The 26,769-nt window shown below is 41.5% G+C and overlaps 1 protein-coding gene across 1 annotated transcript; it reads right to left on the bottom strand.

Moving 5' to 3' along the window:
- Window positions 1-181: 181 nt before the first annotated feature.
- kcnj6 (potassium inwardly rectifying channel subfamily J member 6) lies at window positions 182-25,485 on the bottom strand. The gene is made up of 3 exons (XM_048181419.1): window positions 24,928-25,485; window positions 11,197-12,112; window positions 182-3,311 (listed from the first exon to the last, which is right to left on the bottom strand). The coding sequence occupies exons 2-3, from the start codon at window positions 12,086-12,088 to the stop codon at window positions 3,004-3,006; spliced, it is 1,200 nt and encodes a 399-aa protein (XP_048037376.1). The 5' UTR covers window positions 12,089-12,112; window positions 24,928-25,485; the 3' UTR covers window positions 182-3,003.
- Window positions 25,486-26,769: the final 1,284 nt, after the last annotated feature.

Raw genomic sequence — 26,769 nt, 5'->3', positions numbered from 1 at the left:
TGAGTCTCTTCAGAATATTTGGACTGAGACTGATATCATTATCTAGATACACATTCACAGAGAAAGAGGTAAAGAATCGAACTCCATCACTGATTCACTTGATTCATTTGATTCATTCTCACTGAACACATAAGCCTTTGTTTGCTCATTCACACAGAGAAAAAAAAACAAAGAAACAAAATGAATATTTAGATATGGTTTATTTATGAGCTTCTTGTGACACAGAGTAATTATCTAAATCAACAAGAAAATCAGAATGAATCGCCTGTCGTATGCGCGCTAAATCTGTATAAACACTGTCTATAATGTACCATAATATGGCTTGTGAAATAAGCTTTAGAGGAGGATCTGAAGACATTAAATGTTCACGTTCATATTCCTGATTTCATATTTCCCGAGTGATGGAACTCAACAGAAATGGAATCTGATATGAGTGAGACGAGTTTGAATGGCTTCATATCAGCAGGGCTTTAAAGGGCACTTCATCAAACGTACGAGCGCTGAAATGATCCGGTCTTTACTGAAGATTATCTCTGAGAGCTAGTCGTCTGAAAGCTCTGAAACTCACTCACGACTGACGCTGGTCATCGAACCCATTTCTGACACATCAGCTTCCATAAATCATAATTATGATTAGAATAAAAAGTCTACATACTAAGTTATATTTATGATAAAAAGTCAAAATAATTATCATGAGATTAAAAAGTCCAAGTTAAGATATAGTCTTAACTCTTTCCCCACCATTGACAGAATTATCAGGCAATCGTTGTTTTCCCTGTTATACAGTAGGGGGCGCTACAGAATCTCCGGATCAAAACACAGGCAAAGAAGCAGCAGAAACAAGTGAAGGAAGCATTGCCGATGCACATGTAAAATATGATCATCAAACATTATATAAATCAAAACCGCCTAACTTTAGTGAACTGAGTGAAACGAGAACGAGCTTCAGGACTGTGAAGCTTTGAGGTGTTGATGGACTGTATCTACTCCGTCTGTGTTTTGATCATCGTTGCGAATCACACCCGGATGAAGACTTTGACAAAACACCATTTTCTCAGCTTTTTGTTCAAAATATTGCTTTTTTTTTTTAAACTTACCCATATTCAAGTGCTGATAAAGAGAGAATGAAGCTAGAATCCAATGTGTAAAAGCAGAGGCTCTGTTCTTTCAGATTTGATTTATTTTTTTTACGTTGATTTTTAAAGATTTATTTCTGATTAGTGTTTCTAAACTCCCTTTATTATTGCTTTGCTGTCTTTCTTGTTTTTTAGATATTTATCCTCTTGTACAGCACAACTACTGTTTTTCTACTTATTGTACTATATAAATAAAATTTAGATTTTTGATTGATTCTTTCTTTTGATATATTGCATGTTCAGATATTCATACAACAAAATATTCTGAGGCCATGAAAGTTTTGTGAAAATAATCAAAAATGTTGGCAACTTTTTAAAAAACTTCTGGTGGGGAAAGAGTTAATTATGACTGTCATAACTGACTTCAATATGTTGTCGATTTTGTATGTCAGTTTCGACTTTTAATGTCTATGACTTGGTGTATGTCATAATTCCTATTTTTTGTCAATTATTACTTTTCAAATCATAATTGAATATTTTTTGTGTCATAATTTCTACTTTTTATGTCATCATTATAATTATGATTTACAAATGACTTGTTTGTCAGAAACGGGCTTGTGTGTGATTGAGTTTCTGGTCCACAGATGAACGTTCAGAGCGACACGGAGCGTTTGATTCGACGGGACTGTTGAACCGGCTGTGATCACACCTGTATGTCCATCACTCCAATGCTGTCACGTGATCATTTAGAAAATAAAAATGCTGATTTTGCATTTTTAATTCAGTTTGTGCGAGTCAAAACAGAGATTCATCACTGCATCGCTCTGCCGCTCTCAACATTCAAACTCCTGTTCAGTTTCTTTGTTTGTTTTGCGTCTAACGGCAGCCATACGTTATACTGTTCTCGCTGATGTCATTTCCTAGTCAGAACACTGCAGGAGCGACAGGTACATCTAGACACTGAATATCTCTGGCATTGGCACTTGTCTTTGATCATTTAACAGCAGTCGTCACCAATGTTTAGGTTTGTTTCTTCGTTTTCGTCAAAAGAATCTGGGACACGGTCGCGCGCCGTAAGCGATCGTCGTGAGGCGTCGTGAAGGTGGCGTGAGGGTTCGGCTCTTTGGTCTCGTGTGCGAGTGAACGCTGATGCCTCTCGTGGTCAAACTCACGTCTGCCGCTTCTGTTCCACCAAACCAGCAGAAACAGAAACGGGTGCGATCGGAGGCGCTCTGCAGCATCAGGTCCGTTTGAAGTTCAAATCCAGTTATGAGTATGAATTAAAGGAAGAGCAAAGGGAGAGAAAGATCATGGCCTGACGACGGTACGGAAGGTTATCGGAGCAGACATGCACGATTACACACTCGCACGCACACACACACTTCATCATCATCATCATCATCATCATCAGCCCCACAATCCCATGCAACGCGACCGCACCGTCATCACCTTTCCCGTTTGCATCCGGTACGGAGATCTCCCGCTGTTATTCCCTACAAACTATGTACATCAGAGCCAGGGATCGGTTCGCACATGCGTGGATAAATATGTCCGTCGCTCCTCCGGAAGGCAGACGTGTCGTATCAAACAACCGCACATCTCCAACCAAACAGATATATACAAAAGATACAAATGCAAATGCCCTAGAATAGATCTATATATATTCATATACATATATAGGTTTTAATCTTTGAATTACAAATCTGAAAATATCATTTCTTATCATTAAGAAAAAAAGGTTTCGGGAACCATGCAGTCGCCCGCGCGAGTTCGCCTGTCCCGCGGGGCGAGAAAGAGAGAGAAGCGCGTGAGATGGTGGGTCCGTGTCCTCGGCCCGCCTCGGGGCGCGTTCCTGAGCTGACCTCTGACCTCTGACCTCAGCCAAACGTCCGGCGGCGCAGAGGCGAGGAGAGATTCCCGTGTCCTCCTACACTTTCGACTCGTTCTCCATGTTGGCCACGTCTCCGTTCCTCTCGGCGCCGCCGCTCTTCTCCTCCTGCGAGTCCAGCTGACTCAGTTTACTGGCCACCGACCAGCTGAGCGGCAGACGGGAGCGCGCCGCCATCTCCGCCAGCTCTCGCGCGCTGCAGCTGGGGGTGTTGGTCTCGTAGATCTCGTGGAAGCTGTTGTAGTCGACCTCGTAGAAGCCGTCCTCCAGCGTCAGGACGGGCGTGAAGCGGTAGCCCCACTTGATCTCGCTGGCCACGTACGAGCTGCGCGCCTGACACGTCATTCCTGAGGAGACAAACGGCACAGAGGTGAGGGAACCGGCACGGTTAGCTGCTAGCACGTTAAAGATCTGATTCTTGAACAGTTTATTATACCCAAACGTGACTGCAAAGCCAAGGTCCGTCATTTTTGTGTACCATTAGTCCCTTAAAACTCCACATAAAACGACTGCAATCCCAGCGGATCAGACGGCAGTGACCTCTGACCTGTCACCGAAGCTCTGAGACTTTCCTCTCGATTTCTGAACATACAGAGCGTCGAGGCCATCTGGTGGTCAGAATGATGAACAGCACCTCCCAAACTGTGTCCCATTGTACAATATTTTTAAAGAAATAACAAAAATTTAAAGTGGATCCTTCAGAAATCATGGTAATATGCAGATTTATTATCAGTGTTGGAAACAGTTCATATTTTTTTATAACCTGTGATCATTTTTCAGGATTCTTTGATAAATTAAAAGTTGAAAAAGAACAGCATTTATTTATAATAGAGATATTTATACATTACCGTTCAAAAGTTTGGAAATTAATACTTTTATTCAGCAAGGATGTGTTCAATTTATAAAAACTGAGAGTAGAGACTTGTATTGTTAGAAAGATATCTGTTTTGAATAAATGCTTTTTAACTTTTTATTCATCAGTGAATCCTGAAAGTATCACAGCTTATAAAAATATGAAGCAGCGCAACGGTTTCCAGCATTGATGATAAATCAGCATATCAGAACGATTTCTGAAGGAAGACTGGAGTAATGATGCTGAAAATTCAGCTTTTTATCACAGAAATAAATGATATTTTAAAGTATATTGAAATTGAAATCCATTATTTTAAACTGTAATAATATTTCACTGTTTTTTTCTGTATTTTTGATCATATAATCACAGTTGAGCAGAAGAGACACTCTTTCAGAAACATTAAAATAGTCATGTGTGACTCATGAAAATAAAATCAGTGATGTGGGAAAACAAGGTCAGTCTGTTAGCATCAAGTCAGCCTGACTGAAGACTGAATATTGCAATGCAAATAACATTCATATGAGCTCATATCTGACCAGCGGTCATTCATTGGTTTGACTGTAATCGGCTCACATCGAGTGAAAAGCTTCATTCGTGAGGAACGTTTGATTGGGAATGTTTCCGTCGCGTGAATGTGATGATGCTGAGCTGAGGAGAAACTTGTGCTCGTCTTTATATCTCGTTCCTGATGATCTCGGCACACCGCGGAGAAATGACTCAATAATGAGTGTGTGTGTGTGTGTGTGTGTGTGTGTGTGAGCAGAACAACGAACATTCAGCATATTTAATCGTGACAGACGTTCAGTCTGTTCTGTTGTGTGTTGATCACCGAAACACTGAGATTTTCATCATCCCATGGATATAAGACGTGTCAGTATGGTGTTTTATAGCAGTATAGACAAAATACTGATAAACTACTGTACGCCACTGTACATTCTTGGAAAAAAGGTTCAGTCCGGTTCTGGACAAAAAACGGTTCTGGTTTATGCCAAAAAAGGTTCTATATTATGAGAAATGTCATAAATGATTGCTTAAAATTTAATGTTGAACAGGTTATTACAGTTTCTTCGTCTGATAAAGTGTTTACAAGCTTTTTAATTCAGAAAATGTAATTAAAATTAAAAATGAATTTTGTAAATCCACAAAACGATCCCATTATGGGAATCCCAAAAATGTTACAGAACCCTTTAAGGCTCCATTCAGAACCTGCTCCTCTGAGAGAGTAAGTCAAGAGTTAAATGAGGGTAAATGTAGAAAACAAGGACGTGAAGCTCAGGACAGAGCAGCCTCTTCACACGCGTGTTCAACTCGGTACAGAACGAACGTGTGACAGGAACGCTAAACGAGTCGAGTGTCGGGCTGCTGGGGTTCAAAGGTCACCGTCTCCAGTCACAATGAAAGCACAGTGAGTGTCACATCTCTGAGAGCTCACACACACACACACACACTTATATAACGCGCGTCAGCGTCTCTGTCGTGTGGAATCATGGCAGGAGTTTCATCAGCCTCCACTGCATCACACTCACTGCGGCGCATTATCTGCCGCTGAACACAGAGAGTCCGTCAGCGAGAGCAACGCTTGTTTATTTGATATACAGTTCGCTAGAGAAGTTTCATTCATCTGGTGTGAGATAAAGTTTTAAGCCAAATCCCTCCGTCCTGCGCTGGAGTCGCAGGTGAGACGCGTTCAGTGCGCTTCTGTTATCAGCAGACAACAGACACAAACCATGAGCTGTAGTGCCGCCGCAGACACACACACACACACACACAGACAGTGGCACACACACACATATGCAAACTCACGCACACATTCACACACACTCACTCATGCTCACACACGCTCACAAACCCTCACACACCCTTAAAGGGGTCATGAATTGAGAAATCAAAAAACGTCCTTGTTAGTCCAATAAAAGCTTTTATTGACAGCAGACCCAGAGAACGACTGATCCTGTCATAGATAGGTGAAACTCCGCCTCCGCAGAAGAAATCAACGCCTACTTCATCATTGCAGCATTAGCCCCGCCCACTGGTGTGTCAGTGAGATGAGGAGGAGAGAAGAGCGATACAGGACTGAAATAACATTACCTTTCAAAGGATCCTAATGCAGGAATATGGTTATTTATTTTCAACAATGTGAATGTCTCAGTTGAGCTTTATTTATTTGTATTCGGTTCATTTCACTGTGGATTCTTTGGTAAATCAATCGCATTTCGGCGCAAACAGACTTTTACGATACGGACTCGACAGTAATGCAACAACATGTCAGTAACTGTGTTCATTCTAATGCCTGATCTGATATTAATGATTCATGTACAGTCACATGATCTTTGTCTGTGTGTCAGTAAATCAAACCAGCGACTAAACGCTCAACTTCACCTTGATTCTCTTAGTAGGATGAAAATAATCTGTTATTTAAACGGTGATTAAATTATATATAGAAAGTGATCAAAGAACGCTCCCTTTACAGTCGCTGGAGCTGTCAATCAAACAGAGTTTATCAGTGACTCGTGCCAAAACTCCTATTTTATTCAACGAATCTCTTATATCTAGTTATGTCGCGTTTACACTGTTAGCTACGATGAAAGCATTCGTTAGTGTGCAGAAACTGAGTTTCAGTGACGAGATCACTGCTTTCATGCGCTCAACAACATATCTGTGATCGACTACATGTTCATCACTCATCACGATCTAAATATAATGCCATCTAACACTTTTCAAGATTAGTGAACCTTGAGAGCTGTAATAGTAAAAAAGTACTAAAAAAGAGAGTAATACTTTGATATTTCAAATAGAAAGATGTCAGCCAATCACAGCAGTGGGCGTTTACACTGAAGTCTCACAGAGACACGCCCCTTAAAACAGAGCTTAGGCTAAAATCAGGGTAGGAAAGATGCCTTTTATTTCTAAATTATGACCATTTTGGATGTAAAAAGCATACTAACATTATAAGTGCACCGCAGGAAACATTATAAAACAATAAATCAATGCAGTTCATGACCGCTTTAAATGCTTGCAGTCTCACACATTTTCACAAATGATTGCACAGGCTCACAAATGTTCACTAATTTGCGTGTATCCACACACACACTCACAAAAACACACACACTCACAAACACTTGCACACAATTACACACATGTACTAACAAACATTGACAAACATTCGCACATACTCCAACATTTGCACTCACAAATACTCACAAACACTCGCACACACACACAAATGCTCACAAATACTCAGTAATGCTCACACACAAGCGCACAGTCTCACAAACGCACAATCACACATGCTTACAAACACCCACTAATGCTCTCACATGCTCACAAACCCTCGCACACACACACACACACACACACACACACACACACACACTCACACACACACACACACTGCGCCTCAGGACAGAGCTTCTGCAGAACCTGCACTACAAGCAGAACACACAATGATGAGAACACGTCCCCGTCCACATGTGTCTTGTAATGACATGCTCATGCATGTTCTCTCGTCGTCATGGCAACAGGTCAGCTGTGAACACGCCACCAGCTGTTGGCGTCCCCCCGTCATGCCCCGAGCGCCCTGAACCTGACAAACTGCAGCCTCGCGGCGACACGCGCATCAGAACACGAGAAACACAGAACTAACGAGCAGCCGCGAGCGCCGCACGAATCCTGAAGAGTCTCTCTCTCTTTCCAGGAAATGCGTCTGAAAGTTCATATGCGCTACGCTCGAATTAATGCGCCGTTTGTCACCGTCGGACTCAAAGAAGCGAGGCCTTCTCTGTGTGTCGTGATGAGACAGTTGCAGAGCTCACATGCTGCTTCACATTGAACAAGAGAAAGAAGCTGAGGATCCTGCCGCAGTAATGACAGATCAATCGTGTGCAAGCATCATAATAACACTAGTAATCATAATAACAGTAATACTCCGGCGGCGCCGTTTAGATAACGCTGTTATATAATGTCAGTGGGTTTTCCTAATGCTGCACCGTCACCATGGCAACCACACTCACAACCCCTCAAAATAGCATCACAGTCGCAGCGAAAGCGAACGCGCTGCTTTTTTTGCCTAATTGTATCTAGAAGATCCTCCATTTCAGCAGCATTAATGAGCGGCTGTGTGACGTGTCTGTGTTTGTGACTGTCTGGATCACTGCAGGACTATTCAACTCTCTCTCACGACAGCTTAAATGTGATTAAAAATGGTGGAAAACTTCAAAGAAATTATGAGCAATGTGTACAGTTGAGATTGAAAAAAATGCAGATATCTCCATCTATTCCACAGACGCAATAACAACTGAACCGACACACATGACCGAACAGCTTCCGTCGTCTCGGTTCTTCCTTCTCGAGCATCAGTGAATGTTGTTGGAGTCTGTCAGTCGTGTGAACAGATGGATCTCAGCATCACACTGTCACTGTCGGGAAGATGCTGGAAAAGCAGAGGATGTGCAGAGATTCATGAAGAACTACACACACATGAAGATACAGAGGAGAGAATCATGTGTGTGTCAGCTCAGTTATTATTTTTGTGGAACGTATGGAGATATCTGAGAAAGAGCTTCAAATAAAACTACTCAATATTGTTATGATTCCTTATCAAAATATAATATAAATATATGTCAAAATATGAACCGTATTTATTCTGAACTCTTGACTAAAGCTCCAGGCTTCATTCTCACCTTCTTATTTTTATAGAATATTTCAGTGTTTATTATTAATGATTTTTCGGTGCACATCATCATTATTGTGTTAAATTCATGTTCTGGTAATCTTGAATCAGAATATCTTCCTCTTGCAGCATCTCTTCTCTGATGATGAGGGCGGGGCAACCTGTCACTCACATGAGATCCACCAATAGCAAACCACAACCATCCAATCAATTCCCCACAGACAAAATCAAGCCCCGCCCCACATTTGTTCTTGTTTGCGAAGCGTTTCACTCGGATATACGACGCAATAGAGAAGAAAAACAAGCGCAACTTCCCTTCCCTACCGACTTTAAGGGTGATGCAACATGACAGCGATGACGCACTGACCTGCGACTGCAACACATGAATGATTAAATTGGTCTAATAAACTGTTTTCTGCCCTGTTTGTGTGTCTAATCGAATATATCCAATAACAGCCACGGTACATTCATCTACATCCGACACGCTGCAGGAAAAACTCACAAAGCACCAGGTCAGTTTGAGCCTCGCAGCAATAAAAATAACTAAATAACAAAGAACATCCCAACATGATCAGTGTCGTGCCTCCGTCTACTGATGTGTGTTGGAGTAAAGAGAGTGTGTGTGTGTGTGTGCTTGCTTTTGTGATTTATGAAGACACAAATTTGTATAATGACATGGTTATTACACTGGTATTATGACATAAATATGAAATGAGTCCTTTAGCTTTACTAAACAATGTAAAAATGCAGACAGTTTTCTGTGATGGTTAGAGGGAGAGAATGTACAGTTTGTACAGTATAAAAACCATTACGCCTGTAGAGAGTCCTCACTAAGATAGCAAAACGTGTGTGTGTGTGTGTGAGAGAGAGTGTGTGTCTCATCTGAAGCGTTTCTGCACCCGCGTGTCTGTCACGACGGATCTCTGATTCTTGTTCACTCAGTTTCCTCTCATCAGGAGCTGCTGAACCTTCAAGGAAACTCTGCCTTCCGTAATCACAGATCGTGTAAGTGGGAAAAGAGCTCATGAAATAATCATCAACGCCTTTAATGATCCGCAGACGCACGAGGTCACGTCGCACTGATCTATCGTGTTTCCAGTACTGGACTCTAGTGGGATCTCTGGGATATTTCCCAGCACACAGAGCATTTATAAGCCGCTGTGTATTGATCTTGTACTATATTTATATTGTGAGTCCTGACGTGAGCTTGTGTTTCTCTGGGTAAAGCTGTTGAAGGAATAATCCTGTCTTCATTTACTCACTTTAACAGATGGACGAAAAATGATGAGAGATTATTAAAAATATATGGAACGACATGAGGGCGAGTAAATGATGACAGAATGTTCATGCATAAATGCAAACCGTCCCTTTAAGATCATCTGATCCGAGCGCGCGCTTCTGCCACTCGCCACCTTCACTCAGTTTGTTTTTCTTGCTTTATGACCGTCGTGTCTCTTTTATTGTCTAGTTGGACGGTGTGATGACCAGAGATAGGAAGATTACTATAAATGCATTCCAGGTCAAACCACTAATAACTCACTAAAATTCAAGCCGTAATCAAATTCAAATAGCACAGTATGAAATTAATTCTGTTTATCCACGTATGCAAATACAGACAAGAGAAAAGAGAAAATCAACTAGATGAGCCGATCAAATGAACACCTTCACTGTAATTCAAGCAGCTTCTGCCAAACACGTTATCGCCCTGTTTACAGCTGGCGTTAAGATGCGTTTTGGTTGATCGGATCACATGTAGACGAGAGAGACACATTCCCGTTTACAGATGGTGTTTAAATCCGTCTATTTTGTCCACTTTCAACCACTTCTGTCCTGATTTCTTCGAGTCTATAGGCGAGTAAATGTGTGGGCCTTTTCAGATCTTCCGATCGAATGGACAAAAGAAGCTCGCGTAATTTACATATAAACACACCTGGAGATGACGGAAAAACATACAGCTGCCGTGTCTTTCTTTCTTCAGTGGAAAAGAAATGAAGGTTTTTTGAGGAAAACATTCCAGGGTTTTTCTCCATATAGTGGACTTCACTGGGGTTCAACGGGTTGAAGGTCCAAATGTCAGTTTCAGTGCAGCTTCAAAGAGCTCTACATGATCCCAGACGAGGAATAAGAGTCTTATCTAGAGAAACCATAAAATTATTCACTTTTTAACCACAAATGCTCGTCTTCCGCCTGCGTCACATGCGTGATCTTTCCAACATGATTACGTCATGCGTGGAGCATCACAGAGCAGTGCAAGATGAGCATTTGTGGTTAAAAAGTATATAATGTTTATTTTTTTAGAAAATGTCCGATGGTTTCTCTAGATGAGACTCTTATTCCTCGTCTGGGATCATGTAGAGCTCTTTGAAGCTGCACTGAAACTGACATTTGGACCTTCAACCCGTTGAACCCCAGTGAAGTCCACTATATGGAGAAAAATCCTGGAATGTTTTCCTCAGAAACCTTCACCTTTCCACTGAAGAAAGAAAGACATGAACATCTTGGATGACATGGAGGAGAGTAAATTATCAGGGAATTTTAAATCCGAAGTGAACTAATCCTTTAATGTGATGTACTTCCTGTAACAGTAAAGCAATGCCATGGTCATCACGGGTTCGATTCCCAGCAAATGCATTAATTGACCTTCAGCAGCTTTGGATAAAAGCATCTACCAAATGTAATCTTTGAGTGCAATGACTGTAAACGGTCGTACCTGTGGCCTCCACCATGCCCTCCAGGATCACCACGATCTCCAGCTCCTCGTGGGCCAGGTGCTCTTTGGAGATCTCCCAGAAGGGGCTGTGCTGATTGATCTCATGGCAGATGATGAGCGGAGACACCAGGAAGAGCCGGTCGTCTCCAGTGTCGTAGCCCACGTTCATGTCCGTCTGATTGAGAGGGATGAACTCTCCCTCCTTGGTCTGTTTGGACTTGATCAGTTTGGCTCTAATGGACGCCTCCACGATGTGCGAGTTCCTCAGGTCTCCCACGCGGAACATCAGACAGAGCCGGCCATCGCGCACGGAGATGACGGCGTTGGTGGAGAACACCAGAGTCTCTGCGCGCTTCTTGGGCTGCGAGATCTTCACGAACATGCAGCCCACCATGAAGGCGTTGACGATGGAGCCCAGCACCGACTGCACCAGCAGCAGCACGATGCCCTCGGGGCACTTGTCGGTGATCACCCTGTAGCCGTAGCCGATGGTGGTCTCCGTCTCTATGGAGAACAAGAACGCGGAGACAAAGCCGTTGAGGTTATTGACGCAAGGAGTCCACTGGCTGTCTCCTATGTGCTCCAGATCTCCTCGCACGTACGCGATCAGCCACCACATGAAGCCGAAGAACAGCCACGTCACGGTGTAAACCAGAACGAAGATGAACAGGTTGAACCTCCACTTGAGGTCCACCAGCGTGGTGAAGATGTCCGTCAGGTAACGGTAGGTCTCCCGCACGTTTCCGTGGTGCACGTTGCACTTGCCGTCTTTGCGGACGTAGCGCTGGATCTTCTGCTTGGCGCGCTCCCTGTCCTGCAGCGGTTTGGGGACGTAGTCCCGCGGCTGCTTGGGCTGTCGGACCGTGACCGTGCTCTCGACATCCTGCTCCATCTGGACTTCTGGAAGGTTCTGAGCCTGGAAGGAGAGAGGGAAAAAGACAAGAACAGTGAGCAGCGATGACCTGGAGCCGCTCCGCTTTCACAGAGCGTTCGTGAAGCCCATTTACCGCAGTCTTTACTGCATTACAGCGTCTGATCAGTCTATGGGTCAAGAGAGAGTTAAAAAGAGTGTTTTTGGTCAATATAAAGCAGCAGATACGAAAGCATCCCGTCGCTCTTGTGCAGACACGTCCGCCTGACTCTATCGCTCTAACATCGTTGTATTTTCGGCGGGTTGCTGTATGTTGTGAACTCTTTCCTCTGATATATCTCTGGAACAATCTTCCTAGCATTGTTCGGGATGCAGACACTCTCTGTCAGTTTAAATCTAGACTAAAAACGCATCTCTTTAACCTGGCATACACATAACACATTATCAATTTATATTTTCAAATCCGTTAAAGGATTATTAGGCTGCATAAATTAGGTCAGCGGGAACCGGGAACACTTCCTATAACACCAGATGTACTCGTTACATCAGAAGAAGAATGGCATCTACGCTAATATTAGTCTTTCTGTTTATCCCGAGGTTTACCGTAGTCAACCGGATCCGGGCCGTATCCAGCTGAGACCAAGGATCTGCGCCTTGACACGACCACAACGCAGCCCTGAAGTATCAGCAGAGATTGAGTCAACTACACTGCGTTCCAAATTATTATGCAAGAGACATATCAGTAAGATTTCTGTACAATAAACATTCAGATTTGAGTTTTTCTAAGAAAATGTTTGTTCGTTTATTTATCCATGTCTTTTTAGATAACTGGTATCAATCTCAGACAAAATAAATTGTCAGATCTATGAAAACCCTACTTAGAGGTTGTTCCACATTATTAAGCAAGTCACAGTTCTCATGCAATATGGGGAGGAAGAAAGATCTTTTTGAAGATGAAAAGCATGAAATGGTGCAATGGTGTGCAAAAGGCATGAAAACAACTAATATTGTGTGAAACTGAATGGAGATTATCGAATTATCATAAGATTTGTGAGTGATTTAGAGCACAGCAGAACTTGGTCAGATAAAGGCTTATTGAGGAAAGTTCCTGTCAAAAATGTATTGTATTAAAAGGGCAGCTATAAAAAAAGCCAGTGTTGAGCAGCAAACAGGTATTTGAAGCTGCTGGTGTCTCTGGAGTCTCAAGAATTTCACCATGCAGGCTGGCAGTTGTGCGTAAAGATGCATTTCAGCCACTCCAAACCAAACCTCACAAAGAGAAACATTTACAGTGGGTTTAGAAATACATGAAGACTCATTTTTAAATAGTTTTATTCACTGACTAATGCTGTACTACAATGGATGATCTAAATGGATGGATTTCTGGACGGTTGGTGAATGACCACCATGTTCCAACAAGACTGTGACGTCAACAAGGAGCTGGCGGGTGATGATTTGGGCTGGAATACTGGGAAGTGAGATGGAGGGTATTAAAATTACTTTTGCAAGATATGTGAAGTTCATAACTGGCCATTTTCAGCTATGGTATAAAAAGGAGGATAGTGCATAGTACAATGCACTATGCACTATCCCATGCTGCAAAAAAACACCACAGCAATAAAACTGTTTGAAAATGTATTTCTACACCCACTGCAAATGTTTCTCTTTGTGAGGTTTGGTTAGTGGTGTCTAAAATGCATCTTTACGCACAACTGCCAGCCTGATGGAGAGCTTCTTGAGATGTCACCTGTTGGAGTTTGGGTTCCTTGCCGCTGTCACCTTTGGCTTGCTTAGTTGGGGACACTTGACATTTGATATTCAACAGTATTCTTGACATTTATTCAACAGTGCTTTGATCTGCCTGCATTGACACTATTCTTTAAGAGCTGCTGTGCAGCCAAAATAATGTACCAGTTATCACTGTAAAGCTGCTTTGACACAATCAGCATTGTAAAAAGCGCTATATAAATAAAGGTGACTTGACTTGACATATCATCATGTGTGTGTGTTCTGAATGTAATATGCCTAATAACAAAAAGCTGTTTTATGAATATCTTTTCATTTTCAAATGACATTTTTGTCTTTACATCAATATTCTCCTGTATCTATCCAACATCTACCTTCAGAAACAGACAAACAGACACACAGGCAGAAAGACGGACAGTCTCTGAAGACTAATTCTGGTGTCGTCAGTCACTAACAGCAACAGATGACAGACAGACAGCTAATTCAATTGGCAATGCATCAAACACACACACACACACACACACACACACACACACACACACACTCTTTGATACCAATCTTTCAGGCCATGTTTCTAGCATCTGTAAAACCGCATTCTTCCATCTTAAAAATATATCTAAACTATGACATATGCTCTCAATGAAGAATGCAGAACAGTTAGTTCATGCGTTCATGACCTCGAGGTTAGATTACTGTAACGCTCTACTGGGTGGTTGTTCTGCTCGCTTGATAAATAAACTACAGCTCGTACAAAATGCAGCAGCTAGAGTTCTTACTAGAACTAGGAAGTATGACCATATTAGCCCAGTTCTGTCATCACTGCATTGGCTTCCTGTTAAACATCGTATAGATTTTAAAATCTTGTTAATTACTTACAAAGCTCTAAATGGTTTAGCCCCCCAGTACCTAAGCGAGCTCTTAATGCATTATAGTCCTTCACGTTTATTGCGATCTCAGAATTCAGGCCAGTTGATAATACCTAGAATATCAAAATCAACCGCAGGCAGTAGATCCTTCTCCTATTTGGCACCTAAACTCTGGAACAATCTTCCTAGCATTGTTCGGGATGCAGACACTCTCTGTCAGTATAAATCTAGACTAAAAACACATCTCTTTAACCTGGCAATACACATAACACATTATCTACTTCTATAATTCAATTCATGCAAATTGTTAGGCTGCATAAATTAGGTCAGCCGGAACCGGGAACACTTCCTATAACACCAGATGTACTCGTTACATCAGAAGAAGAATGGCATCTACGCTAATATTAGTCTTTCTGTTTAAGCCGAGGTTTACCGTAGTCAACCGGATCCGGGCCGTATACAGATCAGATGGAGAACCTGCGCCTACTTTATTTTAAAATTAATTAATTTTTTTATTTAATTACACTCTAGAATAGAATAGAATAGAATAGAATAGAATAGGTGGGACGTGATTTTAATGGCCCATATTGCACTGAGTGAATACTTCTATCTATTCTGCTGCGGCAGGAAATTATTTCATGACTATCAAAATTCAATATTAAAATTCAACAAAGACGGAATGAGTGCACTGAGATGAAGAAGATCACAGACTTGAGGGGAATCTTCACACCAGACAGGAAGAAAACACCTAGAAACCACCCAGAATACCCTACAAAAAACACATAGCAACACCCTAGCAACCACCCTCAGTGCCCTGGCGTCACTTTTCTTCAGAACAGGTAAAGGTGGAGTGTGTCAGCATCACCATGGTGACGAGCAGGTGCAGTTCAGCGTCTCACTAATGAGATCATTGATCAGGTGATCAGTGAGTGACCTGCGGACTGAAGCAGCTGGACTGGAGGCGACGGAGACACTTAACAGATGTGAATGAAATAAAGAGACACCAGGAGACGCTCAGTAAAGATCCGTCAGGACGAGAGTCTGATCTCCAGTGACAGAGCGTTTAGGAGGAAACGGGAAACGCTTCTGGAGGGACGCTGTCTGTCAATTCATGTCACTTCAGGTCACGTGCTTCGCCTTGAGCAGACACACATTACTGACACACACACACACACACAGAAAAACACACTTAAATACATCAGGACTGATTTTAAGCAATATGACAAGCATTTAAAGCAAATATTGCTTCAAAGGGACAGTTCATCCAAAAATGATCATTCTGTCATCATTTATTGCCCTCATATAACACAAACCCGTATGGCTTTCTTTCCTCTGTGAAACACAAAAGAAGATATTTTTCATACAGTGTTCCACAGAAGAACGAATGTCATACGTGTTTGAAATGACATGAGGATGAGTAAATGATGATCATTTTATAGTGAACTAGTTATTTAAATACAACTGTCCAACAAATAAAGAATTTAATTTTGAGTTTGACACAATATTGCAACATATAGTTTTTGCTCAGCCAATGAAAATAGTTCAAAGCAGAATTAACCATCCCATGTTTCTGAACAGCACACAGTAATGGTGTTCCTGAATCAATGTTTCTGAAAGAATCAGCAGAATGATTCAGTGAGTCACTTACATCATGCGTTTAGTTCCATATAAATCAGAGTTTTTGAACAAATCAGTTAAATGAATGATTCAATGACTCACTCATACAGTCATTTAGTTCCAAATTGCTCAATGTTTTGAATGACTTTGTTGAACCAATTATTCAGTTACTCACTTATTATGAGTCATGTGTTTAGTTCCTAATGAATCAGTGTTTTTGAACAAATCAGCTGAAAGAATAGGTGTGTTTGACTCGAAGCGGCGCTGCGCAGAGCGATTGGTGTATGACATCAAAGTACCACAAGAGCGATTAAAGAACAGACGCTCCGTATGCTTTTGAATCGCTCTCGCTGTACACCGATGTCATACACCGATCGGTCTGCGCCGCTTCAAGTCAAACACACCTACTGATTCAGTGACTCACTCACAAAGACAGTCATGCATTTAGTTTTTGAATCAAAGTTTTTAAATGAATCGGTTGAATGAATGATTCAATGACTTACATTCAGACACTACTGGCAGAAAGTCACTGATCAATCCTCACCTCTAATATACATGCACATTAAAGACATGAGCTGTTTGCAAAATCATTCTCCATGTTGTTCACTATATAGGGAACAGTATGCGAAGGAGTGAATATGGACACAGCAACAGTGTCAGTTAAAAGAACCGTCACAAATGAGGCGCACAGACTCGACTGTTTCTCATCACAGGCTAAAACTATATCCACTGTATCAGGAGAACAATACCAAGAAACCAAACTGCACTGAAGAGGAACGAACCAACACTGCAGTAAAGATGCAGTCTGCGATCTGCGGGATGTTTCACGCTCGCTTCAATTGTTTGATTCCACCTTCACACCAGCGTTCCTGAAGCGTTTGTCCCTGGAAGCTTGACACGCACTGAACGACACCAGATGAGCTGAACTCTGACCTCACAGATCCAGTGAGTGTGAAACACCTTAAACACCCGGTGATGATTCTCAGGAAGAGTGCCGTCTGTGTATCCACGACTCTCACTGGGACTAATATAACGGTTTAACAACAGCTTTTTTATTTTGAAATATTTATTTCTCATCTCAATCTCAGCATATCTCTGTTCATTACCAGTGATTTTATTTTATTATTTAGAATAAACACTGAATTCTACAGTGAGCTTTGTTTTAACTGAAATCATGACATCACACATTTGCAGTCTAAGTTTAAAAACAACAGCTCATAAAATGGCGATAAGCATCTTCTACTATAACTCTCATCAGCTTCATTCTGGAGAAAAACATTATTACAGTGAATCAATATTATTGGAATGATTATTTTATTGCTTTTGTTGCTATTTGTGATTTCATGATTCATGCATCAAACAAGGGATTATTAGTAACTGATTTACCGTATATATAAAAAATATATAATTCAATTCATTCAATTCCACAATTTAATTCAATTTTTCATTTTGATTTAAATGACTCATATCAGGCAGACTGAACTATAAAGAACTACAATGCCATGAAGCATTGCAAATGACATTATCAAATTAAAGGGGTGGTTGATTATGATTTGACTTTTTTAACTTTAGTTAGTGTGTAATGTTGCTGTTTGATCATAAACAACATCTGTGAAGTTACGACGCTCAAAGTTCAATGCAAAGAGAGATATTTTCTTTTACAGAATTTGCAGAATCGGCTGGTAGGGACTACAATGAGCTTCTTCCCGAGTTTGTGACATCACAAACCCTACATTTACATAAACCCCGCCCCCGAGAACACACAACAAAGGGGGCGGGGCCATGTTGGGCTGCTTTAGAGAAGAGGAAGAGTTGTTGTAGTAGAGTGTTGTTGACATGCCGTCATTTTACGCCGGACTGCTTCACAAACGAGGGTCAATTCAACACAAAAGATGAACATGACGGCACATGCTAGTGGATGAGTTGAATCAACTCCACAGCAACTACATCAATTTATCCACTAACCATTCAGAAACGTCTAAAAGTTGTAACTTCTTCCTGAGTCTCTCCATCAGTGTCGACTCCGGTTTGAACAATGTAAGGCTGAACACTTTCGTCATTTTGGCTGCGTGAGATTCTCCAGCTTTGTTGTTGTTGAGCTGTTAAAGCTCCGCCCTCTTCTGGAAAGGGGGAGGGAGCAGCAGCTCATTTGCATTTAAAGGAACACACACAAAAACGGCGTGTTTTTGCTCACACCCAAATAAGGGCAAATTTGACAAGCTATAATAAATGATCTGTGGGGGATTTTGAGCTGAAACTTCACACACACATTCTGGAGACACCAGAGACTGATATTACATCTTGTGAAAGGAACATTATAGGTCCCCTTTGAAACAATGGAGAAATATAAAACTATTGATTTAAATACGTTAGTTATATATATAGAAACAAATATTTCTACGCATAATAAACATAATAATACTGAAATAAACATAAAATATATAATACGTACATTGAGAGTGAATGGGAGTTGATGTTCTTTCGGAACAATTTGCTTGTCGTGATTCTCGGATTAGTGGAGATTTCTCTGCAGAATTATGGGTAATGTAGTTTTTCACCAGAAATTCTGCTGTTGGACAATTACTTTCCAGTAAGTTGAAATAATGCAGACTTATGGCTTCAACAGACACATATAACACCGATTAAAATCCTCGTCGCTCACAGTCGGGGTGTGTTTAACAGTTTAGAAGTTATAATTAAAAATCAATTCTCCTATGGAGAAAATGAATGGGATTTTATGTTCCAGACTCAAGTGTTGTGCTCTATTGGCCACTGGAGACCTCTAACACGAGGGTCTGATGTGATTATTAACCCGCCATAAACTTCAACGATAAGAATATATATCGTTTGGAAATGTTCAGGCACAAATGACACAGTTTTTCCTGAGAATTTTCCAGATCGCTTGAGAAAAGAGAATCCAGTGAGACGGCCAGTCGTGTGTGTGTGTGTGTGTGTGTGTGTGTGTGTGTCACAGATGTGTAAACATTTACTGATGTGATTAATTAACTCTCTCTCTAACGGCCGTCACCTGAGCCCAGCGCTGCCTGTCTGTCCCGTGTTGAGTCATGTTCATCGCTCTACACGTGTGTATTTCCTGTGTCGCTCTCGTCTGATCCGACTGTCACTGCGAGAGAAAAGCAGACGCGTTACGGCTCTGAATCCACCAGCACCTGCTCAGGATGAAAGGATTCGCAGACGTACAGGTGTGTCAGAACAGAACCATGACAAGATTATATGAACCTGATAAAACAAACCCATCTGTGCATCTGTCTCTCTCTCAGCAATGATCGATCCATTAGCAAGCTGGACAACCTGCTTTACAACCCACAGGGAGAGAAAATTAACAGCACACACACACACACACACACACACACACACGTCCCTCGTGTGTGCTTTAACGCCTCATTCAGATCCGCTCATATTTATTCAGAGAATAAACTGCATGCTTTGTGTCAGCGGACGGCCAAATGGACACGACATAAATAACATTGAACAAAAACTGAGAGACACTCATATTCATGAAACCATTGAGGAGACAAAGACTGATGCAGAGAGACAATGAACACATTACCATAGACAGACAGACAGACAGATAGATAGATAGATAGATAGATAGATAGATAGATAGATAGATAGATAGATAGATGGACAGAGAGACAGACAGACGTTCAGACGGGAGAGCAGCTGCAGTTCTGGCGGCCCTCGGAGACTTGGACGAGGTGTGAACGTGTCCGTGTTCCTCCTGAGAGCTGGAGAGGATCAACACGCGTGTGCCGGCACATATTGATTGAGTCCAAAAGTAGCTTCAGAGAAAATCACCCTCTGATCTCCGTCTCAGCTCAACACATGATCACACACACACATCAGAGATGGAAACATGTCAACTACGACACGTCAACCATCACCTACAGGACGGAGGGATATTTTTCTTATACGGCTGCAATATAGTGCATTATGTGGTCAGTTAACGTCATGTAATCAGACGCATTACGCACACCATTATGAATTGCACGAATCAATAATAGCATATTTTAAATTAAAAATGGTGAAATTTGAAAAAAGTTGAGCTGTTTGCATCACTGGGTATAACTGTCGGTCGTTGAACATTTCTATCCGAGAACAGTTTTCAAATATTTCACTGCAAAAACTAATGCGGTGCATTGGGATTCATCTTCAGCGAATGGTAAGCCCCGCCTTCTTTGATTCGATTGCTCAATCATTTTGCAATGATGAGGAGGCAGACAAGCATAACTTTTAAAACTGTTTGTCATCCTAACATCACACAGAGCGGAGCACAATGGTGTTACGATCACCAGTCGCAGAGCCCTTGATTTCCACCAGAGGGCACTCCTTCTGTCTTGGTTATCTCACCATGGACTACATTACCCACAACCCATTGCCTGGACTCATTATGCCTGATTACATCCACCTGTGTCTCATCATGTTGTTAAACATGCCTATTTAAACCCCGTCTGTTCATTCACTCGTCGCGAAGTCTTGTATGTGTCATAACTGCATTTCTGAGCGCTCCTTTGTTCATCTGTTTTATGGATTTGGATTTCCTTTTTGCTTGAGTTTCCTGCCTGGTCTCTGTTTGGATTGTTTGCATGTGACATCTTGCCTGGTTTTGATTACGTTTTTGGATTACCCTTTAAAACTAAATCCCTATAACGCCCCTTTCACAAGATGTAATATCAGTCTCTGGTGTCTCTGTGAAGTTTCAGCTCAAAATCCCCCACAGATCATTTATTATAGCTTGTCAAATTTGCCCTTATTTGGGTGTGAGCAAAAACACGCCGTTTTTGTGTGTGTTCCTTTAAATGCAAATGAGCTGCTGCTCCCGCCCCCTTTCCAGAAGAGGGCGGAGCTTTAACAGCTCAACAACAACAAAGCTGGAGAATCTCACGCAGCCAAAATGAGGAAAGTGTTCAGCCTTACATTGTTCAAACCGGAGTCGACACTGATGGAGAGACTCAGGAAGAAGTTACAACTTTTAGACGTTTCTGAATGGTTAGTGGATAAATTGATGTAGTTGCTGTGGAGTTGATTCAACTCATCCACTAGCATGTGCCGTCATGTTCATCTTTTGTGTTGAATTGACCCTCGTTTGTGAAGCAGTCCGGCGTAAAATGACGGAATGTCAACAACACTCGACTACAACAACTCTTCCTCTTCTCTAAAGCAGCCCAACATGGCCCCGCCCCCTTTGTGGTGTGTTCTCGGGGGCGGGGTTTATGTAAATTTTAGGGTTTGTGATGTCACAAATCTGGGAAGAAACTCGTTGTAGTCCCTACCAGCCGATTCTGCAAATTCTGTAAAAGAAAATATGTCTCTTTGCGTTGAACTTTGAGTGTCGTAACTTCACAGATGTTGTTTATGATCAAACAGCAACATTACACACTAACTAAAGTCAAAAAAGTGAAATCATAATCAACCACCCCTTTAATATATCACTACATTTGTGTCTCAGCAGTTTCATGATAAATGGAGTTCAGCAGAGCAGCGTGAAGAATATCAAACACTGGGGGGAGAATTTGGCCATTTCTCATTGTTGTGGTGAATTTGTGTTCCTCTCGGTGTCTGTGGTGGTTACGGCCCTGGATGGCTGTATAAACACAGTTTGATCATCATTTTTTGCAATGCAAGACTAACAATATAGAGATCAACATCGTCGTCATGCTTCCAAACCCCAATGAAAACAGAAGAACACATAAAAACTCAACGCCAGAGACGGGTCACACACAGACTGACACCAGAATCAACGGCTGTAATCACACGGTTAAATGAACGCATCATGAGTTAAACCAACCCAAACCAGCGTCGCACGACTCCATCATTGCCCTCACAGATCTACAGCAACAGGCGTTCAGCTTCAGTGTGACATTCAGCTGCTCGCAGGCTGTGACCTCTGACCTTTGAGTCAACAGAACAGACGGAGACCAGCTGATGAAGGATGGCTGCGTAATGATGTCACTCTGGACAGCAGAACTGAGCCAGCTCTCCCTCCAGAGGTGTTTGTCGAACGCCGGCCGTAATCGCTGTGCAAACACACACACCCACACCTGAACACACACAGAGCTCACCTGGCAGCGCTGAGGGACGCTGGGTAATTCATACGCCGCCTGACTCAGCACAAAGAACCACAGAGAACATCGGGTGACGAGAGCGTGATGCTTGAGAATGGCAGAGCCTCTGATTCTCTGAACATTAGGTCTATTTCTGGCATTGATAAGCAGCTCGCTCACTCTCAGTAGGTCACTGCGAGCACAGGCCATGTTCAATATTTCATATTCCTTCAGTCTCGCGGGGCTCGTGTCGCTGAAGCAGGAGATCCGAGGCCGTGCCAATAAAAACACAAAACTCACAGCGAGAGTTTACGAGAGTCGACTAAATCTAGAGACGATCACATCACAAGTGTGAATATGATATCATAACGCTTAATATGAGACGTTTTCACGATTGTAGTTAGTTCACTGCAGAGTTCAAATTTACTCTCCTCCATGTCATCCAAGATGTTCATGTCTTTCTTTCTTCAGTGGAAAAGAAATGAAGGAAAACATTCCAGGATTTTTCTCCATATAGTGGACTTCACTGGGGTTCAACGGGTTGAAGGTCCAAATGTCAGTTTCAGTGCAGCTTCAAAGAGCTCTACATGATCCCAGACGAGGAATAAGAGTCTTATCTAGAGAAACCATCGGCCATTTTCTAAAAAAATAAACATTATATACTTTTTAACCACAAATGCTGGTCTTGCACTGCTCTGTGATGCTCCACGCATGACGTAATCATGTTGGAAAGGTCACGCGTGACGTAGGCGGAAGACGAGCATTTGTGGTTAAAAAGTAAATAATTTTATGGTTTCTCTAGATGAGACTCTTATTCCTCGTCTGGGATCATGTAGAGCTCTTTGAAGCTGCACTGAAACTGACATTTGGACCTTCAACCCGTTGAACCCCAGTGAAGTCCACTATATGGAGAAAAATCCTGGAATGTTTTCCTTCATTTCTTTTCCACTGAAGAAAGAAAGACATGAACATCTTGGATGACATGAGGGTGAGTAAATTATCAGGACATTTGAATTCTGAAGTGAACTAATCCTTTAATTATTTATGATTCACTCCAAGAGTAATCTAAAGTGCAAATATGACGAGAACCAGTTAGAATGAAAATAATAATAACAACATTAATAATAAAAAGTCTAACCTGACCTGAAGTCACAATATGAGTGAGGGTGTGTGTGACTCTATCCTGATCTTCATCAAATTTCATAATAACATAGTGTGATATCATAATTTTACTGTTGTGTTGATATCAGAACTCCTCCAGATTTCAGAATGATCACGTGATCATGTTTTCTCCGGTCATAATCACGAGGAATGTCGAGTCAGAATCAGACCCAACAGAGATTCATTTCCAAATATAAAAGAGATCCAGACTGAAAGTGAAAATGTCGTGATTTTTGCAGCTCGTCCCATCATACGAAAAAGTCAGTGTCACAAATGAAGTAAAAACACAGAATGTTGCATACAGGATTAACATGAGCAGAAACACAGATTCACTCATGTGTTTCCAGTCATTAACCTTCAGCGTTTTCTGGTCTTTTGTTCTGGTGGCATGGACAGTTTGACCACGCTTCCCGTGTTTGGCAGACGGGAAATTTTCCTCTTTCACTGGGAAACATGAGCCAGGCAGCCATCATCGCCATGGCAACACACAGCTCAATCCCTCAGCCGCTCACAATGGCAGATGCTCGATGTGCCAAGAGAAGTGGCGGCGTTCTAGATCGCCTCCAGAACCCGATCGCATTCGTTTAACCTGCCAAACTGTGACTTTAAACATGGAAAACGCCTGAGGTCTGCAAACCTGCAGGTCAAGAGACGCTTGCGTAGGCGTCACAATCAAATCCCATGGCATGTTCGTGGACTGCATGGAATAATTCGATTTGTGAAGATAACGTACGGCCTATGATCGCAACCAGGAGATGAACTGAGCTTATGCATGTTATTAAACGATCTGGGAGAGCTGAGAAACGTCACTTCCTGAGGCTCGACTAATGGTAAAGGTTGACACGAGGCCAGAGCTCTCCATGGTGCTGAAGCTGAAATAAAGTTTCATGTGCATCAAAAGTTATGCAACAACCAGAGCCTTATGAAACTAATGTCTGTAATTACACTGTCTGATAAACAACTGAAGCCCAAAAACACGTTAGTTAGAGAGAGAGAGAGAGAGAGAGAGAGAGAGAGAGAGATCGCACCTCGCGCCGGGATTTTAAGGTTTCGCTCGCGCGCTTCTGAACGAGCGGGTCTCCATGGAGACGGTGTAGATCTGAGAGGCACCAGAACCCACTCAATCCGAACCAGATGATGAACATTAAAGATGAGCACGAGATGCATTTCCCCGCACATTCACGCGTATGTCGTGATGCTCGAGCAAAAGCAAAGATATTTCTGGTCTGTTCTTCACTGTTGCTGCTCCGCGAGGAAGACGACGACGATGATGATGATGAAGATGTTGGTTCTTAGATTACCGAGCGCTCGCTCAACCCTTACGTAAGCCCTCATTCAGTTAGAAACACGAAGAAACACGAAGAAACTGCCATTACAGCGATGAAAGAGGAAATACGACACATACCAGACAGCGCGTTCATTCATTCATTCGTTCTTCATCCTCTTTCAGTCTTCAGTGATGATGAAGAAGAGACGCTGAGAGAAACCCAGAGAGCCATCATCATCTTCATCCTCCCATCCTGACATGATCTCTAATGAACCAGAGACGGACTGAGAGAGAGAGAGAGAGAGGGAGAGAGGGAGGAGGGGGCGTAAGATTCAACTGGCGTCACAGGTTCGAATCTTTCTGTTCAGATTCAGACGCGTTTATAATCGCATCGAGATCAAATATAAACCGCAGAATGTAAAAAAAAGAAGCTCGTTTCTGAAAATGCCCGATTTTGCCAGTTTTAACTACATAAACATTTTCATGTTTTTTTTTTTTTTTTTTTTTTTTTTTTACAAATTATTGCTGTTGTCAACTGCCCGATTTTTAACTATATCTAAATCTAAATCGAATCCTTGCGTTTTCACACCTGGATCATTTGTTTGGATCATCGTTAAAGGGTTAGTTCACCCAAAAATGAAATTATGTCATTAATTACTCTCCCTCATGTCGATGCACACCTGTAAGACCTTCATTCATCTTCAGAACACAAATTAAGACATTTTTGATGAAATCCGAGAGGTTTATGACTCAATATCTATAATCAACACTTTCAAGGTCCAGAAAGGTACACTGTTAGCCCGGATAAGTTGAATTTACTTAAAAAATTTGAGGAAACTGGTTGCCCTAAAAAAATTAAGTAATGATTAAGTAATGTGAACTTAATAATTCGAGTTCATTTAACTTAAAATGTTTTGTAATATTAATTACTTTGTAGTTATTACAACTAGTATATTTAAGTTCAATGTACTAAGCAAGTTAACTTGCCACCAATCAAAATTCATCCATGCCTCCCATCATGCATTGCTGCATGAATAAATTATGAGCTGAATTGTCTTAGTAATTTTCTTTATTCTCACTATTTAAATTTTGCTGTTTTTCTGTGACTTTTTAGTAGCTTGTTCTAATGTTCAGAGTTGATCTGTTTATCAGAACATGCTGCTTGTCACCGTCGTTGAGATTCACAGGCTGATTCTTGATGTCTGTGTGTGCCTAATATATATATATATATTTTTTTTTGTGATAAGGACAACTTTAAAAAAAAAAATTGTATTGTAGAAGTTGATCCTCCGCTGTAGAATCACAGTGCTGCTGTAATCAATAATGTAAATCTAACTCAGAGATTGGGCTCTAAATGAGTTTAGTGATTCAAATGAAATAATGATTATGTGAAAACATAACCAACATCACCTGATCATCTTTTAACGTTGCTTGTCTGGTTGGTTTTAATACAGTTAAAACTGCCCAAACATAATCTAATATTAAAAAGTCAAGGGTCAAGAGCTCAACTAAAACAAACACTGACCCTCGATGATGGTAACTTAAAAATTGTGATTTTCTCCTTTGGTAAAAAACTATAAGGTAAATGTTAGGAAAAAATGTCTGTAGAACAGCCAAAACAAATGTTCCAACTGCTCATCAACAGCTCCTTGAATTCATACACACCACGACAAAATGGCGTCATTACCTGCCGAAAACCAGTGTGAAGGAGGCGTGGCCAGGAGAAAAACGTAATAATTTAAGTGCATTTAACTTACATTTATTAACACATTCAAATACACCCACAAATTAGTAGAATATACTTATATTTTATAAGTAATGCAACCAAACTTAAATATTTTAAGTATATTGTAATTATATTTTTTAAGTAAATATAAAATCCGGGCTAAGAGTGTACTAAAGACATGGTTAAAACAGTCATGTGACTGCAGTGGTTCAACCTTAATGTTATGAAGAGACGAGAATACTTTTTGTGCGCAA

The sequence above is a fragment of the Megalobrama amblycephala genome, linkage group LG2, assembly GCF_018812025.1.
Source record: "Megalobrama amblycephala isolate DHTTF-2021 linkage group LG2, ASM1881202v1, whole genome shotgun sequence".
NCBI classification, from domain to species: Eukaryota; Metazoa; Chordata; class Actinopteri; order Cypriniformes; family Xenocyprididae; genus Megalobrama; species Megalobrama amblycephala.
The sequence above is the reverse complement of the archived record's forward strand: the minus strand, read 5'-3'. Positions and strand labels throughout refer to the sequence as shown.

What these genes read in the sequence shown, in the direction of transcription:
- kcnj6 (XM_048181419.1), bottom strand. Translation starts at nt 12,088, where the DNA reads ATGGAGCAGGATGTCGAGAGCACGGTCACGGTCCGACAGCCCAAGCAG. An exon ending in GGGCATGGTGGAGGCCACAG is followed by an intron (nt 3,312 to 11,196) that starts GTACGACCGTTT and finishes TTGTCTCCTCAG; the next exon opens with GAATGACGTGTCAGGCGCGC.